Source organism: Dama dama, chromosome 24 (assembly GCF_033118175.1).
Source record: "Dama dama isolate Ldn47 chromosome 24, ASM3311817v1, whole genome shotgun sequence".
In the NCBI taxonomy this organism is placed as follows: Eukaryota; Metazoa; Chordata; class Mammalia; order Artiodactyla; family Cervidae; genus Dama; species Dama dama.
Genome location: NC_083704.1, coordinates 54,858,756 through 54,878,304, shown reverse-complemented (window position 1 = coordinate 54,878,304; position 19,549 = coordinate 54,858,756). Strand labels below are relative to the sequence as shown.

General features: G+C 42.0%; 2 protein-coding genes and 1 non-coding gene across 3 annotated transcripts in view; 2 read left to right on the top strand and 1 right to left on the bottom strand.

The window, feature by feature from the left end:
* The window catches only part of RHOA (ras homolog family member A), a 47,949-nt gene extending 31,941 nt beyond the window's left edge, over window positions 1–16,008 (bottom strand). The window contains exons 1-2 of the mRNA XM_061128601.1: window positions 15,823–16,008; window positions 11,579–11,657 (exon numbers count right to left, since the gene is read on the bottom strand). The gene's annotated coding sequence lies outside the window, so the exon portion shown is untranslated. The remainder of the gene's footprint in view (window positions 1–11,578; window positions 11,658–15,822) is intronic.
* Window positions 8,780–8,886, top strand: LOC133046352 (U6 spliceosomal RNA). Its single transcript, XR_009690483.1, has one exon. It is a non-coding gene; the product is annotated as a U6 spliceosomal RNA (small nuclear RNA).
* A 210-nt stretch (window positions 16,009–16,218) lies between the features above and the next one.
* TCTA (T cell leukemia translocation altered) lies at window positions 16,219–19,295 on the top strand. Its single transcript, XM_061128602.1, has 3 exons — window positions 16,219–16,650; window positions 16,994–17,048; window positions 18,029–19,295. Exons 1-3 carry the CDS (start codon window positions 16,428–16,430, stop codon window positions 18,069–18,071), a joined length of 321 nt encoding a protein of 106 aa, XP_060984585.1. The 5' UTR covers window positions 16,219–16,427; the 3' UTR covers window positions 18,072–19,295.
* The last annotated feature ends 254 nt before the right edge of the window (window positions 19,296–19,549 follow it).

The window sequence follows — 19,549 nt, the reverse complement described above, 5'->3', positions numbered from 1 at the left end:
ATGAGGGATAATCATCTTCATTTCTATATTCCTACAATGCCTAGCAAGGTCAAAAATATCACTGAACAGAAGTGTGTTCACCAAATGAATTAATAAGAAATGTAGCCTTCCTAAGTTGATAGATAGAAATGTGTTGGTATAAGAAAGGGTTAATTTTCTAACTTTTTGAAAGGAAACTTTCAAAAGCCCAAGTTACTAAAAATAGACATTACCCTTCAAATTTACTTCCTCTTAGTTACTTGCCTGCTTTCCTGAATTAGTCTTAAGTCTCATTCTTCAAGTAGGAAGTTATTTCTTTTCAAACAAGACTTACAATTAAACCACTGTATATAAAAACTCTGTAGCTAGCCCCTACATTTGTGTATGGAACAACACCGTGAAAGGAGAAAAGAGGGTTAAATGTCTATCCTACCACATGAGGTATAGCAAAAAGCCTTTAGCAAAAGACCAGTGCTCTGGTAATATTTTAGGGGGCATCAGTGTAAAACCAGGATGAAGAGATTCATTATAGGGGATCAGAAATAATTTGTTAATAAGAACTAAAATATTGAAAATACAAGAAATTTATTTATTTTTTCCATAAATTAAAGCAGAGTCAAGGTTACCTGAATATACTGGTGTTTTTTTTCCTAAAATGAAAATTTCCCTAATCCAGTAAATGTTTTAAGGCCCGTAAGCATTCCTTCCTGGCAGTCTATTGAGTCCTTCCAAGCAGAAGGAGAAAAGGCCTGGAAACTGTGCATCTCCACTGTTATGTTACCTTATGAATAATCCTGATTATTCACTGTAGTTGGAGGAAGGTGTAATCACAAGCACTCTAACTGTTCCACCATCCAGATTCAGGAAGGGGACAGCTGACACAAGCTCTCAGAATTCCAGTGATTCTGACCCACCACCCCTCCCAACCCAAAACACTCTCACCAATGTTATCTGACCAAACATTACTTTTGGGGTTCAAAATCAGAGTCCCATCCTGGGTGTGTCTCACAAGCATACAGCATCTACTATATGGACTACTACCTAAAATGAGAAATATTCATTACATGGACAGGTCCTACACAGACTAGCCAAAGAAAGGTTCTTTGAGAAATTAATTTCCAGTTATAGGAAGCAACTGAGTAGAAAGAAGGCGGTTTACAGTAGTGGTAAAGGAGCTACATTACCTGGAAGTTACCTTACTAGCTTTGTGCCCCTTTACAATTTCCTTATCTGTCAAGCGAAGAATGGAACCTTCCAAACAGGACTATCATAAAGATTAAATAATGTTTATACAAAAAGAGCTTCCCCATATGGAAAATAGGTCAATGTTCAATAAATGTGTGTCATTATTATTTAGGTCTTAGTTTATACAAACGGCAACTCTGTCCCTTCAAATACTATCTGTCCAGAATTTGAAGAACAGTTTATAACATGGCCTGATCTGAAAGAAATATTTTTCCTAAAATGAAACTTTTACCAGCCCAGCAAATAATTATTTTTCCAAAGTGCATATCCCATCCATACTTCATCCTGCACTCTCCTTTCCCATTAAAGACTTAGCTTTTCCCTCACTGCCAAGAACCACAGACCCACAATTCTTCAACCAAAAAGTCTTGGCGTTAGACATTTCTAAATTCAGAATTTTTCATATTTAGAAAGGTAACATGGTACAAATGCCAAATATTCTGTAACACACAAACTGGGTTAACAGTTCTTCAATAAAATAAATCAACAATCACACCAAGTAGGATGACGACTATACAACTTCTCATCAGTTCAGTTTAGGTTTTGCCATCAAATGAGTCTGTGATTTTTATAACTTTCTGAATGGCAATTATGAAATCCTTAACCCAATGTCAATCTGCTATAAACACACAATCACATTCCTCTTAATACTTTCTAAGCACCTTTTGTAATGCATTCAAGTCTGATTTTTCCATGACCAATAACCATGCTGTTATCTCAGAGAAATAGATTGAGCCCCTCCTGACATTAAAACAAAACAGGCTTTAAATTAGGTGAGGAGGGGATTGGCCGAGTTATGACTTCAAGCTAAACTGTAGGGGCACACAGCAATTTGACTTCTACATTGTAAATTTGCTAAATAATTTTGATAACTTGGTTAGGGACCACACATTTTTACAATTTTTTTTCTTAGACTCACAGTAAATCTGCCTCTGTGCACAATTTTTAGCAGATAAGGAGCCACCAAAGACTTTTAAGATGATGCTACCAGATTATAATGAATGCATTATATACACAGACATTTATTAGCCAAACATTCATTATAAGCAGGCACAAAATAGTTCTCCAGCCAAGAAAGAGAAGTAGAAATAATTCAACTGGATAACTGTACTGCTTCTGCTGGATCAAGATCTTTATAATATTTTGGAAAGATAATGAATAAATTTCCATGCAGAGAAAATAATCACAGCTTGAAAAAAAATCACTAACTCAGCATACTTGAGAAAATTATTTTACCTCGTAATTCTTCAAAGGGATTAGTTGTACAAAAGAAACAGTGATGACTACAGCAAGCTTTCTACCATCTCTCAATCACCCAAGAAATAAAAGCATTTAACACCAGCACAGCTTTGGACATGACTTGATTTTTACTTTTGTATTGCATACATTATTTTAAACACAGAGGACACAAGATTAGAAGTTGAGTTCATCAGACTTACCTTGTTAGCATCCATATGCCTCAATTATGTAATCCAGTTGAAATTTTATATTACTTCTCTAATGAAGTTACAAACCAGTACTGTACATATGACTATTATAAAACCAAAAACTGTATAGTCTTTTGGAAACTAAACTTGAAATTTTACAAGGAAAATTTAAGACTCATAAAAATCCTGTGAATTTCATTATGAAAAACAATGATCTTAGTGTACATAATAACTTACCCCCAACCTTATCTAACTTTTGTCAATGTTAGTTTCTGTGGAAGGGAATAGTGTCAATTCAAGAGGTGTAAAAACTATTTTGGATGAAATATGGGTACAAAATGTCATATTGCAGGTAAGGAAAAACTTCAATTCCCAAGCCACTAACATAAAATTATAAAACCCAAAGCATACAACCACCCTCAGCCAAAACAATATCCTATAATTCAGGATATTTAGCCATGCTTCCTTCATTCCTCTCCCCTGGATGTAGACCATCCACCCTTCCCCCACTTAGATAACCTCATACTTAAGGCTAAGTCACTTTCTCTCAGGCCTTCCCTGACCCAATTTAGATCAGGCCCCTTAAGTACTCTGAACCCATAACATTTTTCTCTACCTCACTCATCACACCCCTCCAAAGTTTCTTCCTGCCAAACTCCAATTAGTTCAAGAATCACATCTCTTATTCATCACTGTTGGACAAGCACAGGCCCAAGCATGTAATAATTAAGTGTTCAAATAACAAATCTGAAAAAATACATTTCACAAAGAAACTTTATATAACCAATTTGCTGCATGCAAATTTTTAAGAAAATGGTTACAAAAAGATCAGCTGTGTACACCAGTGGTGAGCTACCTTCTAAGACACAGTTGTTGTAATTTAAGAATACAGAAACCCCTCATATAATCAGGAACTACAATTATCTATAGGAGTGTTAAAACTCAAATCCTCCCTATGAACTTATTTGTTCTTACTTTAGCCGACTCTGTAAATCTAGCTGGGCAGCAGCTAAATGCACAGTAGTTTAGGAAAATGCATGTGTGAGTGAGAAGGAGGTGTAGCCTATGACAAGGAAGTGAAAAACCCTGTAAATCAGGCTCAGAAATGTAAAAGGGGGAGGCAGCAAAGTGCCACTCAGGCCAGGCCAGAGTCCTAAAGCAATTCAACATACTCTAAGGACAGACCTTAGAAATCCTTTAGGAGGAAAAGACCTCATTACACAGGGAATCTTACGGCCCAGACACAATGAGAGAAAAAGATATTCACTATAGGAATAAAACAAGTTGTAAAGCTTAAAGATGCAAGCTTCAGTTATCCAGAACACAACAATACTATCTTGGTGGTTTAGGATCTCAATTTTTCTACACCAGTCATACTTCCTGTCCTTAAACACACACAAATGAACGTTTACAGGATGCCCTACAATGCACCCTCCTGAAGCAAAGCTATCAGAACTATAAAACTGAAAATAAAAGTCAAAATACAGGCTTTCCCTCAGATAGTCCTAAAAGTAACAACCAAATAGAATCAGATTTTTCTTCAAAGAATAAACCTGGCTGAAAAACAAGTGTAGATTTTCATAATAAGCACTCCCTTCTCCAGTACCCTCCTCCATACTGCTGTTTGGGTCCTTTTGTTAAAATACACATACAAATGAATAGAATACATACTTCTTCCTTAAGTCAGAGGAAGAAACTACGTTTCAATGTAATGGACAGAAATCTGTCTTATCAACAACCAGGTTCGCCTATATCTAGGACTGTGCTGAGCACACTGGAAACACCAGTAACTACTTGGGAAAGTAAACTGAAAACAGAGCCATTTATGAACTACACTGGAAGCCTGGTGGCAAGGAGACCCAAACTACCATCTGTCCATTTGCTCAGAATGAGCTTGAGCCTAGTACTATCAATATTATTCGGCCATCCTGATCAAGCAGTTGCCAGGGGTCAATATCAGTTCAAGGGACCTTGGAGACCAAGAGCAGCAAGCCAAAGGTACATAAGCAGGGGAGAATGACAAGGCCTCCAAAACACTGCCAACAAGGAATCATCCCAGATTTAAATTCTTTGCAGGGTAGGGGGCCAAGAAACACTGGGAGAGAACACACCTCCTGGCTTCCTAATAGGAGCACTGTATCACTGACTTCAAAATGTAAATATTTCAGGATGAACTTTAAATAGATGCACAGAATCAGAACTGGACTTTGTGCAACCTAATTCTCCACTGACATTGTCCCCAAGACAGTGCTTGACTTGAGAAATGACACACAGAGGAAAATGAAGCAAGAGCCCCAAGCTGCTCATGGCCTGTTCAGATGTTTCAGCAATGACAGTGCATAGCCAGGCACACCTCATTTAGGCACAAAAATCACTACTCTTCTCAAGTTTCCACAACTAACAAACTGAAAACTCTTCAGGGTCAGGCCTCAACATATATTTTAAAAAACAATTTTTTTAGCTGAGGTGAAATTCACATAGTATAAAGTTATTTCTAAAAGTGCATAACTCAGTAATGTTTAGTATATTTGCAATGTTGTGCAACCACCAATTCTATCAAATTCCAAAACATGTTCATTTTCATCACCACCAAAGAAAATCCCATACTCATTAAGCAGTCACTCCTCAGTTTCCCCTACCCTCAACACCTTGCAGCCACCAATCTGCTTTCTGTCTCTATGGATTTACCTATTCTAGACACTTCACATAAATGAAATCATACAATATGTGCCCTTTTTGTGTCTGGTTTCTTTTACTTAGCATAATGCTTTCAAGGTTTATCTATACTACAGCATGTATCAGTGCTTCATTTTTTTAAAATAGCTAATAATATTCCATCGTACGTATATACACTGTTTACCTATTCACTTGTTGACGGACATTTGGATTATTTCCACTCTTTAGCTATTTGAATAGTATTGCTATGAACATTTATGTACAAGCATTTGTGTACCTGTTTTCAATTCTTTTAGGTATATACCTAGGAATGGAATTGCTGGGTAATTTTATATTTAGCTATTTAAGGAATTGCCAAACTATTTTCCACAGTGTATACTTTCAACTATCTTGTCAAATAATTACCAAGACCCATTGTTAAGGGGAAAGAACAGATGTATAACAGTGGGATATGCATTAGTCTATATATAAAAAAGGGACAGAGTAACATTAGAAGGATACATATGAAACAGTTACTTGGTTTATATACAGGCAACAGGTACAAAGGTTTTCTCTGAAGTGAGAACCTTGGGAGGCTGAGATGTGAGAAAGACCTGTTGTTTTCAAGCTCAACCCCTTCTGCTCTGCACTGAACATCCACACTTTACCAACCCTCTTGCCCTAAAATACCTTTAAAGCTCCAACAGAAGCCAAAAGTCTGAGAGAAGGACTGCACAAAGTTTACTATCCTAACCATTTTTCAGTGTACAGTTAAGTGGTATTAAATACTGTCATAATGTTGCACAACCATCACCACAGTGCATCCAGTAACTCTCCATCTTGTAGTCTAAAACTATACCCACTGCACATTAATTGCCCTCCCCGACTCGACTATTCTTCCTCCCCTCCAACCTTGGCAACCACCATTCCACTTTGTCTCTATGGTTTTGACTACTCTAAGTACCTCATATAAGTGGAATCATATAGTATTTGTCTTTTTGTGACTTGCTTACTTCAGTGAGCATGTTCTCAAGGTTCATCTATGTTGTAGCACACTACAGAATTTCATTTTAAGGCTAAATAATATTCCATTGTATGTATATACCATAGTTTGCTTATCCGTTCATTGGCTAGTAGACACTTGTGCTGCTTCCCTGTTTCAGCTCCTATGAATAATGCTACTGTGAACACAGCTGTACAAATATCTCAAGACTCTGCTTTTAATTCTTTGGGGGTATTAACCCAGAAGTGACACTTCTGGGTCATATGATAATTCTATTTTTAATTTTTTGAGGCCCTCTATACTGTCTTCCATAGTGGCAGTACCATTTTACATTCCTGAGAACACTTTTTTTTTCTTTAAATACACAGCCATCTGAATGGGTGTGAGGTCTTACCTCACTGTAGTTCTCACTTGTATTTCACAGTCCTACCAAGCGTACATACTGTTTTTAAATAAAAAACTAGTTAAAAATAGAAAATCTCAAAGCCTCCCAAACCAATGTTCTGTGTCTTGATTGGGTGGCAATTACACAGGTGTATGTGTGCCCAGTCACTCAGTCATGGCTGACACTTTGGAACTCCATGGACTGAGCCAGCCAGGCTCCTCTGTCCATGGATCTTTCCACGCAAGAATACTGGAGTGGGTTGTCATATAGTTACCAAAAACTTATTAAGCTGTTATTTAAATAAGTCCATTTTATTTTATGCAAATTATACCTCAATAAAAGTGATTTTTAAAAAGCCTTCCAAAGTAATTCCAGCTTTAAGAACCGGTTGCCATGTTTGGGAACAGACAGGTTTGGGAACCCTGTTCCAAAGCAACAGGGATTCAGTACAGAGACCTGTTTATCTCTCCCAAAATTAATTCTTAGGGTGCTAGTCCCCTATCCAAAAAAATTATCTTTCAAATTAAAGTGTGATTACTAGGTACCACAAATTATAACTTGAATAGTGAAAGTTAATGAGCTGCATCTGCTTGTATGGCACTGAGGCTAAGCGGTTCTCTCTCACTGCACCCTCACAGCCCTCTGTTAACCCCATTCTACAGAGAAGGGACTGAGTTATAAAGGGGTCATAATTTCTATCCAGTCATAAAATGTTGAGTGTAAGAGCTAGTACTTAACTGTCAAGTTCTCTCCAAAGAGCCCATGCTCTTACCTAGGATATTTTGTTACTTTCCTTTTCTAAGCTTAAGACCATCAAAAGATAAACAGAGTTTCTTCTGAATTACTTTAAAAGTTAAACAAAAGACTTCATCCAAAAAAGAATTTTCCCACAAAAAACACTGTAGTATTTCCAGCAAAACTGCCAAATCGTGTAATAAAATTATCTCATAGCCAAAAAACTGTATTGTTACAACATTAAATATCCACCTTAAATATACTTCCTTAGGCCTCAAAACCTGATAACAACAGGGTTATGTAAAAGTACACCAGAAGATTGGCCCAACATTTGCCCTCTGGGCCCACAGAAGAGGCACCAGAGGACAACTCATCTGCACTATACCAACTTAGACACAACTGCCATGAGAATAAGCTAAAAGTAACAGAGTACATATAACAAAAACAGAACTGTCAACCATATGCTTAAATTCAAAGCAAACAATTTTTCAAGTAGTGGAACTGGATCTCTGTATTAGACCAGCTAGGAGCTTCAGAAAATAAAAATGTATCTTCATTTGTCCCTCTCCTTGCAAAAACAGATCTGTTCTTAATGTGGGAACTGCTTTGGGGGGGCCTACTATTAAACTGACACAATGGTTCAAAACATTTTCCTGTAAGTTTTAGGGACTTCTGCCTTAGGGACTATGGTAAGGATGCAAGGTGAGTAAGGTTGGAAAACTTAATTAATGGAAAATAATACTTCTAAAGAGTAAGTCTGAAAGATAAATGAAGTTTGCATATAGTTCATACAGAATAAATAAATGCTTTGTGATCAAAGATTCTTCACCTACAATTAGACACATCAATGTGTATGAGTTGGCATGGATTAGATATTGCTCAAAACCCCTTCAGTTCTAAAAGGTAGTGGAAGCAAGTAACAATAGAAAAAAATCTCCACCCCATGGATCTACTTTTCTGTCCACTTCTTGGAGAGTGCCATCTCTGCTGCTACTATTTACTGATGTTTAAGAGTAAAACTAAATGATTCCATCGTCAGATAAAGGTAGAATCACTACTACAACCCAACAATGAATCTAGACAACTTGTGATTAAGATGGTCTCATTTTACCAAACTATTATTCATGATGACAGTTAATATGTATAAAAATGATGGTAAAACCTTAGTCCAACATACTAACTGCTACAGTTAAACAAAAGACAACAACAAACGTGTGCTTCTCCTATATGGTCAGGTGGCAGTAAAGAAATTCATACAACTGAGCTTCCTATCAAAATCCTCATCATTCTGAAAGCAAACAGTCACTATGTAAATTCAATGCACTGATATCCTAAAAGAAAAATACACCTGTGCTCGCTTCAGCAGCACATATACTAAAATTGGAACGATACAGAGAAGATTAGCATGGCCCCTGCGCAAGGATGACACGCAAATTCGTGAAGCGTTCCATATTTTTAGATAAAGAACATTACAGCATACTAACACATATATATGGTATTTAGAAAGATGGTAACGACAACCCTATATGCAAAACAGAAAAAGAAACACAGAAGTACAGAACAGACTTTTGAACTCTGTGGGAGAAGGTGAGGGTGGGATGTTTCGAAAGAACAGCATGTATATTATCTATGGTGAAACAGATCACCAGCCCAGGTGGGATGCATGAGACAAGTGCTTGAGCCTGGTGCACTGGGAAGACCCAGAGGAATCGGGTGGAGAGGGAGGTGGGAGGGGGGATCGGGATGGGGAATACATGTAAATCTATGGCTGATTCATATCAATGTATGACAAAACCCACTGAAAAAATAAATAAATAAATAAGGGGGGGGGGGAGAAAAATACACCTGAAGAATCTACCAGAGTTAGAACAAGTTCTTCCACCAAGGGAGAAAATTAACATGCACTGAGCACTATGCTCTTCACATATTATTTCATCTAAAATTTCTATGAAATAGAATCTTCATTACACAGATGTAGATCCTGAGTTTCAAAGAAATTAAATAATCTGCTTAAAGACAGATCAATAGCTAGGTAGGCAGGCAGGCAGGTCATTTTGGCAGAATTCTTTTGTAACTATAGGGCCATCAGCCTTTCCAGTTTAAAAAAATTTTTTTATTTAAGGAAACCTACAGAGCGTCTGGTCCCATCACTTCATGGGAAATAGATGGGGAAACAGTGGAAACAGTGGCTGACTTTATTTTTTTGGGCTCCAAAATCACTGCAGATGGTGACTGCAGCCATGAAATTAAAAGACGCTTAGTCCTTGGAAGGAAAGTTATGACCAACTTAGACAGCATATTCAAAAGCAGAGACATTACTTTGCCAACAAAGGTCCGTCTAGTCAAGGCTATGGTTTTTCCAGTGGTCATGTATGGATGTGAGAGTTGGACTGTGAAGAAAGCTGAGCACCAAAGAACTGATGCTTTTGAACTGTGGTGTTGGAGAAGACTCTTGAGAGTCCCCTGGACTGCAAGGAGATCCAACCAGTCCATCCTAAAGGAGATCAGTCCTGGGTGTTCACTGGAAGGACTGACGCTGAAGCTGAAACTTCAATACTTTGGTCACCTCATGTGAAGAGTTGACTCACTGGAAAAGACCCTGATGCTGGGAGGGATTGGGGGCAGGAGGAGAAGGGGATGACAGAGGATGAGATGGCTGGATGGCATCTCCGACTCGATGGACATGAGTTTGAGTCAACTCTGGGAGTTGGTGATGGACAAGGAGACCTGGCGTGCTGCAATTCATGGGGTCACAAAGAGTCAGACACGACTGAGCAAATGAACTGACTGACTGAACTGACAGAACAAAGCATAACCTTACTTTTGTTTTTAACTCAATAATGTAAAAACAAAACTGAGAAAACCCTGAAACATAGTCTGTCCTTTTTTAAAAGAGGCCATCAATCAAACCACTTTTAAGCATCACTTGAATATGCTGAAAGGAGAAATTTCAAGCCTCATGGGACTGCAACAGAGTATCATGCCCAGCAGTGCTCATCTAGCTGTCATCCTTTGTCCAGCAGTTGCACTGGCTAATCTCTTGCCATAGATCATCAGTATTCCCTACTAGAATAAAAATGAGCAGTGCTATTAATGTTTTTGTGACCATTAACTTTCAATCTGCTTTCTACTTTCACATCAGTGATACTGAGAAAAGCAGAAGAAATGATTCAAAATGTTAATGTTTTTAGGAATAAAGACAGTGTAAAAGGAAGGAAAAACTATCTGAGGGCAGGGACCACCTTTGTTTTCTTCAAATGTGTCCCAAAACAGCACTTGGCACATAGTAGCTATTGAGGAACTATTTCTTCAATGAAAGAAAAATGACAAGCTAGCTTGGCCATTCCTCTTACCATGCTGAGTTCAAAGCCAACCAAAACCATGTGACTTCCCTGCCAGGTAGCCCATCTCACCAAAAGAGAATATTCATTCTCTTAACAGCTCTCTCTCTATATATGGAGTTCCCTCTGACCCAAGGAGAACAAGAAAAGGTAGTCAAAATGGTACCAAATCAGAATATTTGGTATCAATTAAATTAGATGATTCTATTTCCTTTATTTGTAATCAGTTTAAAATATCTGAATAGCCCCGGGATGGGCTGTTACACCTGCTATTAACACTGCTCCCATTCAAACCAGTACTACTGCTGACTTCTCTGGCAAGAGGAAGAATTATCCTCCAATCTTCATTCTCTGGTTGAATTATTTTTTATTGACAATCAGACATACCCACAGCACAGGCTGTGGTAAGGTGTGTGTAAGGTGACCAAACTATAGAGAAAACAAAAACGTAAAGACATTAAAAAAAGAATTAAAATGAGAGTGATACAGAAGTGAGAGAAGTATGTGTAAAATGCGGTAAACACATCTTCTTAAAGATTAAGAGGTTAGAAAATACACTGTCAACTAAGGAAGAAATACTGGTAGAACAGAAGAAGAAAAAAAGGAAGTTACAGGAGTATTGTATGGAGAGACATAGGGAAATGAGACCGGAGGGGAAAGTCATGGAGTAAGATAAAGATCTCAAGGTTGGTGGAAAAGAAAATCATTAACAGTACTGCACCTATATTTCCCTAGAACTTACTGTTAATATGCAATACATAATAATTTCTCTTCCATGGAGAAAGAGGAATGAAAGTTATTTACATACCTTACAAATGTGCTGCAAGACCCACGGCCTGTATGGCAGAAGTTCTACAAAGTGCCCTGAACTTCTCAGATGAAAGGCACTATAAAAACACACACAAAATAAAACAAAATCAGGGATTATGTCTATTCATTTCATGGGGGAAAAAAAACAAAAGCACAAGATGTAAAACGGGTTTGCCCAAAGATCTGGTAAGTAATTCAGAATCCAGAGGAGAAATAAACGCAGAATTTAATTTTAATTGACATACCATGAAAGTTACCACTTTCAAATGTTTTGGCCTCCTTCACTCAACAAAATGCACAGCATCAACCTTATTTTCTGAATGTTATAATTTAATGTTGCCCTCTTAAAAGCTAAAATCAAAAGCAGATGAATTTTATGTAAATTTTCCAAAATTATCAACATGCAACACACAGCATTATAAATACACAGCACAGGTAAAAAGAATTTTACAGTGAACACCTGTATACCTACCACCCAGCCTACCATGAACATCTGAATGACCTGCTTTATCAAATTACATTTCCTTTTTAATACAGGCATTACAGAGAAATTGCAGGCTAAAAGACAACTGTCCAAAAGCCAGTGGCTTCAAAGACACAGGCTGAAGTTATCAGAGTAAGGACATTAATAATATGAAATCCTTCTGATACTTTTGTCAGAAATGATCAGTATTAGTTTACTGTTTGAAGTCAGAGTGGATTCAGACATATCCCCTACTCTTGGTAAATGATTCTAGCTGTATAATGTAGGATCGTATCATCATCCTCATTAAAAAAAAAAAAATCTGATGATTAAAAAAAAAAATCCAGGGCTTCCCTGGTAGTCCAGTGGTTAAGACTCTGCCTTTCAATCCAAGGGAAGAAGGTTCGATTCCTGGTCAGGGAACTAAGATCCTGCACGCCACAGCTACTGAGATGGCATTCCACAACCAGAGAGAAGCCCACGTACCACAGCTAAGACTCAACACCGCCAAAAATAAGTAAATAAAATTGTTTTTTAAAAAAAAAATTTTTTTAATTAAAAAAAAAATCCAAAAACTTCCCATGTTCTAAAAGATCCTACATGGTGTGGTCCCTGTCCACCTCTCTAATTTCATTTTACCTCCTACTTTTCCCTTCACTACACTGCAAACTTATTTCACTGGCTGCTTACGTTCTCCTTCCTTTTACTGGAATATTAAGATGCTATTATAAATATGCTTAAGCTCATTTACTTTACTCATCCTCTTAAAAAAAAAACCTCATTCTGTTATCAACTACAAACTGGCTCAGATTTAAGAGAGTATCTCATGTTTTTGATGAATATTTGCTATAAAAATGTATTCCGAATCACGTGGAGGAAGCACCAATAAACTCAGACCAACACCCAGAATGAGCAGCTTCAATGTCTATCTGATTTTTGGTCACATGACTACCATAATTATAAGTATACAAGGCCCTTATTTAATACTACAGCACCACAGATTAAAAATGAGTCACTTGAAATAGGAATTTTACAGTAATTACTAACTTCAAACTGTCTTGAAAATTTTAATTTATTAATCTCACAAGTATGTGAGCATGTCCCCAAAGAGCAGACTATAGGAAGACACATTAACACAAGTTTAAAATTTGGTTACATTAATGTGAAAGTGCAAGCAAACAGTTCTACAGCCCAGGTGCATAAAGGTATAAACTAAGTGGTAAGGGAAGAAGAAATTTCCTTAATTCCTTTTTTCTTTTAATTCCCTTTTAAACTACAAATATATGATTAAAATCCAGTGATTATGTTCAATCCCGTTTAGAATTATCACTACCAGTCACAATGCAATTAAACCTGAGGTGCTATCTGTAGAAGCCCAGCAAATCCAAATTAGTGCTCTTATAAGTTGAATATCAGTCTTCTGGCAAAGTTAACATAAATCTCTCAGCTCCAAGACAAAGTAGCAACCCACCTCCTCAAGTCACTGCCCAGACTCCACCCTATGAACAAGAAACACCTGAAGATCTACGTTTTTACTCTAATAACTCACATCCCCACATAGCCAGGTTAAATTTTTTTTTCTGCCACACCATGAAGCATATGGGATCTTAATTCCCTGACCAGGAATTGAACCTGTGCCCTCTGCACTGGATCTGCAGAGTCTTAACCCAGAACCACCAGGGAAGTCTCCCAGGTTAAACTTTTAAAAAGGAGTTAACTGACAAGGAACGAAAACACTCCAGCAGAACCACTATCACATATATATGAAACTATATTCTTGTTACACATTGTTTCTCCCCATCCCACCTCAAATCAATAGTCAAAAGAGCCCACAGTTGCCTATTACAACTTATCAGGGCTTAATTACTTTGGATTTGGAGCAGGGGAGCCTGGTCCTGCCTCTGGAAGAAGCTGGGTCCTTCGAAAAGGCCGTAACATCTAAAACCAGAAACTACACCAGGCAGAGACCCTGTATATTCATTTACCTATTTCAATCAACTGCTATAGGATCATCCAAATTACAGAAAGGAGAGGAAAAGCTAAAGATTTGAACTTTGCTTGGAAAAATTTTTAGATTCTCTCAATACATTAAAAACAAAACAAAACACAGCAATACATAAAAGGAGAAACACTGGAATAAGCTCAAAGTCCTGAATTTTAGCTGACTCTAAGCAAGCTGTTTGGGAGGACATGGAGAAGATCTTACAGAGAAAATAGTTCTGGCTGGCACCTGACTAGGCATGCAATCGCAGGAAATTTACTGAAGTCTCTGGGACTCAGCTACCCATCTGCCAATGAGGTTGGGAGTACAAGTCCTGAAGATTCCTTTGAGGTCTAAAATTCTTGATCAATGAAAAAAATTAGTGGATTCCTAATCTCTTCTTGCCTCTAGTATGGATTTTTATGAGAACAGAGGCTATAAATCAAGGGCTAGACTTTGAATAAAACCAAATTCCATGTTATATATATTTTTGTTTGTTTTAATCTTACACATTTTATGTCTCCAAGAGCCACCCACCAGTGCTCTAAAAAAAAAAAAAAAAACTACTTAAGGCAATTTATCAAAAGAGATCTTTCTTAATTATCCTTTACAATTAAGAACTAATCTTGTATTTAAGTCCAAACAATGTCACTTGTGCCAAATGCTCAGAACAACATCTCTCGCAATTGAGCCATGTCTAAAGTGACAATCAAGCACTGGTACATAAGCATTACACATCTGGGTGTGCGACACTAAGTGGCAGAAAAATTCTCACCACAAACAACATTTAAAAGAATTTTTTTAAAAGTATTTTTCACCCTTCAGATCTGGCAGGAATATAATCCCATTACACACCTGCAAGAAGATTTGTTTAAAAAGACTTGAAACACAAAAAGAGTCAAACAAGTTACCAACAGAGGTAAAAATGTTAAATCAGGACTATTAAGAAACACGAGTGAAATCAACTCCAGGTAAAAAGAATGCCAATTTTCCATTATAAACTACTAAACATGGTTTTGACCAAACTGACTGCAAATAGTGCCATTTAATGAACTTGTAACTGGATCTAACAGGTAACTAAGCACAGATGTTTAGCTGATTCCTAATCAAGGTAGCAACTTAGACTAAGCAAATTATTACTTTATTGTGATCCTACAGAGTTTAAATCATGAAAAAAAAAATGTTCCTTTCAGCCGGAAAATTCCCTTCAATACCGAAGAATTCTAACCTCTAAGATTTCAACACTATGCTTTACTTACAAAATCTCAAAGAATACTGCATTAAAAAGGAAAATACCCCAAACATAACTGGACTTCTCGCAGTATAAAACGGTGATTCATATTTCATATTAAATGCAAAAGCCAAAATGGAGTTGTAAAGAGTTTCTTTCCCATTTCAACTCCGACAGCCTCGCGCGCTTCACAGGGGCCGGCTGCCCGGTGGGTCGTGGGGCCCGACTCAGAGCCCCCGCCCTGCCCGGCGCGGCCCTAAGAGAGGAAGCGACGGGGACCGCGGGCGGGCGGCTTGGGCTCTAGCAGGCCTGGCCGGGCGGGGGAAGGGGCGCGGGAGGCCGCGGGGCGCGCTTCCGGGGACTGCGCGGGCGGGGCCGCCGCTTCTGGAAGCCGGGCCTGAGTCCCTGGCCTGGAGTCGGGGTCAGGGGCCAGGGTCCTGGTGCTGCCGGCCGAGAGCAGCAGGTGGGGCGCGGCCGCGGCGGGGCGGCGGCCGGCAGGCGGCCGGAAGAGTGCCGGGCGGGCGGGCCCGGGGCACCGCGGCGCCAGGAGGGAACCCTCTCACTCACCTCAGGCGACGACTCCAAGTCCGACCTCTCCGCGCCGAGGACGCCTGTCCGCGAGTCGCAAGCTCGAAGACTACGGCGGGTGGCTGAGGAGGCGGCGGGTGACTAACGAGACAACCGACGGAGAGCGACGGGCGGGGAGCGCGAGAAACCAAGAGCGGGCGGCGACGGCGGCGGGAGGGCGGGGAGCGACGTGCGCGTCCCCGCGTGCCCAGCGGGCTCGAGCCGGCCCCAGTCGCGGCCCCGCGCACGCGCGCGCACTCCCTGCTCAGCCACGATTGCTCAGGAGCGCGTCCACACCCTAAAGGCAGGGAGCTTAACCAATCATTGCAGCCGCGTGGGGCATCACGGGAACTCCGGGGCTATAAAAGACCTGGTTGCTATTTTATACTCCTCGAGTCACTCATCCTTTAAGTTAGCAGGGTGGGGCTAGGTGCGCGTGCGCAGTTTTGATACTCCGCCCCAAACTGCCAACTCTTCGCGCAAGCGAGGTAGACGCGCCTTGCCTAGGTTTACGCGTGCGCATTAGCGGACCCGGGCCCGGAAGACCAGACGCTTGCGCAGTGGGGACAACGGTGACAGTCCCCCGGGTGAGGCGCTGGCCAGTCATGGCGGAGCCTTGGTCTGGGCAGTCCTTGCAGGCTCTGCCGGCCACGGTGCTGGGCGCGCTGGGCGCCCTCGGCAGCGAGTTCCTTCAGGAGTGGGAGGCGCAAGACATGCGCGTGACTCTCTTCAAGCTGCTGCTGCTTTGGTTGGTGTTAAGTCTCCTGAGCATCCAGCTGGCGTGGGGGTTCTACGGGAGTACGGTGACCGGGCTGTATCACCGCCCAGGTGAGACTCCCCACCAACTTCCGTGGGCCGGCCACACCCCCTCCGCCATAGACTGTATCTTTGGGCTCCCCCGAATCCCCCCAGACTACCACTGATCCCTTGAGAACCTTATCACAACTTAACGCTGTACCCCTGACCCATGTCAACATATCATTTCACACCGGAAACCCCACCAGTCCACCCATCACGTATAAATTCCTTTGGACCCCCCATCAGACAATATCACTAGTCCCTTAGGGCTTCCACTACTCTGTCCATCAAACAATACCACTCACCTGGGCTGATGCCTGCTCAGATACCCACCCCCAGCCTGTTGCATTTCTGGATGTGTTCCTGCCCCCAGGTCTGGGCGGCCAGAACGGGTCCACACCTGATGGCTCCACGCATTTCCCTTCCTGGTGAGTAAATCTATTCTGATTTCTACCTCACGCACTTAGTGGGCAGAAGCCACTCCTGAGCTGAGGACAGGGGAAGGGAGTTCTCAGGGTAGGAGTCCACCAGCTTAGTGGCGTTCGCAGCACATTCCAGGTCCTGCAACAGAACTCAGGCTTTGTGACACTGATGTCTGAATAGCCCATCCATAACCTGTTCAGTAACCTGTGGGGCAGATGGCATTATTGTCACAATTTCAGAGATGAAGTGGCAAGTCTGGAGGATTCCACTCCACTGTAAGTCCCTCAGTTGGAAAGGCAGGACCCTCTGTCCTTAGTGCCCTGACTGGCCTCTTCAGGATCAGCTCCTCATATGTAAAACATGAAGTCAGTAATCAGAGCATTCATTCATGTGATCTCTGAGCTCCTACCACATAGCAGGGTCCCCACTGGGTCCAGAGAAGAACAACAACCCAGGCCCTGCTCAGAGGGGGAGCTAGAGATTTAAAGGGAGGGCGGGCCACAGTGCAGAGGTGAGGCTGTCAGAGCAGCTGTCGTCCAAGTCAGACACCTTTTAAATGGAGGGCAAAGGCGAGGTGGTGTACCAAAGAGAAAGGACAGAACAACGCCCGGAGGGAAGAACAACGGTGACATAGTGGAAGGATAGACAAGGCTGTGACATCTGAGGTCAAACATGAAGGCATGGAGGGACCTGGAACACCCTATCCAATAGAGAGGGCACAAGGCCAATTAGGAGGCCTGCCACTGCACAGGTTTCTGTCCCTGGCAACTGGTGAAGGATGGGCGCACCATGCGCTAAGTGGAGAAGCAGGAGGAAGAATAAGCCTGCAGGTGAAAGGTGGTGGACCCTTTCCCACCGCAGAGGGTTGTGAAAGCTCAGCAGAGAGGTCTAGGTTATAGTGTGGCCTTACTGAGCCCAGCTCAGCTTCCGTAAGTAGACTTGTATTGTCCATGGAATAACTCCTCTTCTCTTCTGTCACTTTCAGGGAAACAGCAGCAAATGAACCTCTCAAAACCCACAGAGAATAAGGGAAGCCAGCAGAGGGGTCTCCAGGGATATCACCGGGTCTGCTGGCTCCCATACTGAGTCCTGTTGCTGCCCAGACCCCAGGGACGATGGCAGAAGGGATGGGGTTGGGGGCAGGGTGTACCCGTGTTCACAGGGCTGGGCCTCCACTGCCCTTGGCCTTGCCTTCAGCAGCCCCAGGCATTGGGCCAGTAAAGAATTTGCTTCTACCCTGATCTGGGTGCCTTAAGGAGAGAAGACCTCCTCCTCCTTTCAGGGGTCAGCTCAGAAGCCTCTGCAGTTGGGGAGGCCAACAGTCCATTTTCTGTCTTGGCTTCTTCCTGTTCCTCCTCCCATCCCCCCGGGATGTGATCCTGTAGAGATTTGTCCCTGAGAGGAAACCTGAGGTTGACCACCTCTGAGATCTTTCAGGCACGTCTGTTTTCCCCTGAACCTTGAGTTTGCTGTATTTCTTTGGTTTTGCATTGCTGGAAGGGAGCCAGGGAATCCTAGTCTGGACATGGCCTTATATCCTGTGGCTGCTTAGCTGGCCATTCTAGTATAAGACGGGGCAGCTGGCACTCTCCAGACGTAGAGGCACCAAACACCTTCCTCTGACTTCTCCAGGTGGGAGTCGGGCTGTGTAAGTTCTTTTCCCAAGCATCATACTCATACTCCTCTTAATCCCTCCCGGAAGGAAGCTGGGTACCTAAAAGAGGGTGAGTCTCAGGGGTGACCTCCCACCCCCACTGCCTAAGTGCCCGTGGGGTTGTGGATCTGTGCCCCACCAGTCAGAGGGACAGACTAAGCAGCTAGTGCAGAGCAGCCCCATTGTGCCCTGCAGCCTCCCCAGTTCCCATGTTTACCCAGAACCAGAAGAGCTTCGTCTTGCCTGTACGCTAGGCAGCCCTGCCACTTCCACAGTGGGCCACAGGAGCTCCAGGTGAGCAGTGTGGGCCCAGGCCTGCCTCCTTCCCCGCCGGTCGTACTTCTGCCTGCTTCTGCTGGGCCAGCAGCTACCTCAGTGTCCCACTGCCTGCTTCCTCTCTGGTAAATGTCACGTTGCCATCTGGCAGCCTAGGCCATCTTTGCAGTGTGCACTGGAGTAGGGCTGTGCTGCGCTTGTGCCTGAGGACTGGTGGTGGGACGATGGCCCGCCCACTGACAACCACCACCACACTCACAGTCGGTCTCACGTTTCACCCCAGGCTCAACTGAGGATGTGGCTTATTAAACCTGGAAGTGCATCAACTGTGTGGTTATTCAGGCAGCACGGAGTGCGCATGCATGGCGGAAACTGGGGAGGGAACACCCGGGGAGCTGCTGCCCCTGAACACCCAGACTTGCAGAGGTGGAGAGGGGATGGCAGCTTCCTGCCAGCAGTGATGGTGCCCAATAGGGGAATCCCTTCAGTTCTTACAGAGCTGCCCGCCTCAAGGGGAACCCACTCCGAGCCTCAGCCAGGAAGGCCGGCATTAGACTGGCACCCCAGGAAGCCTGT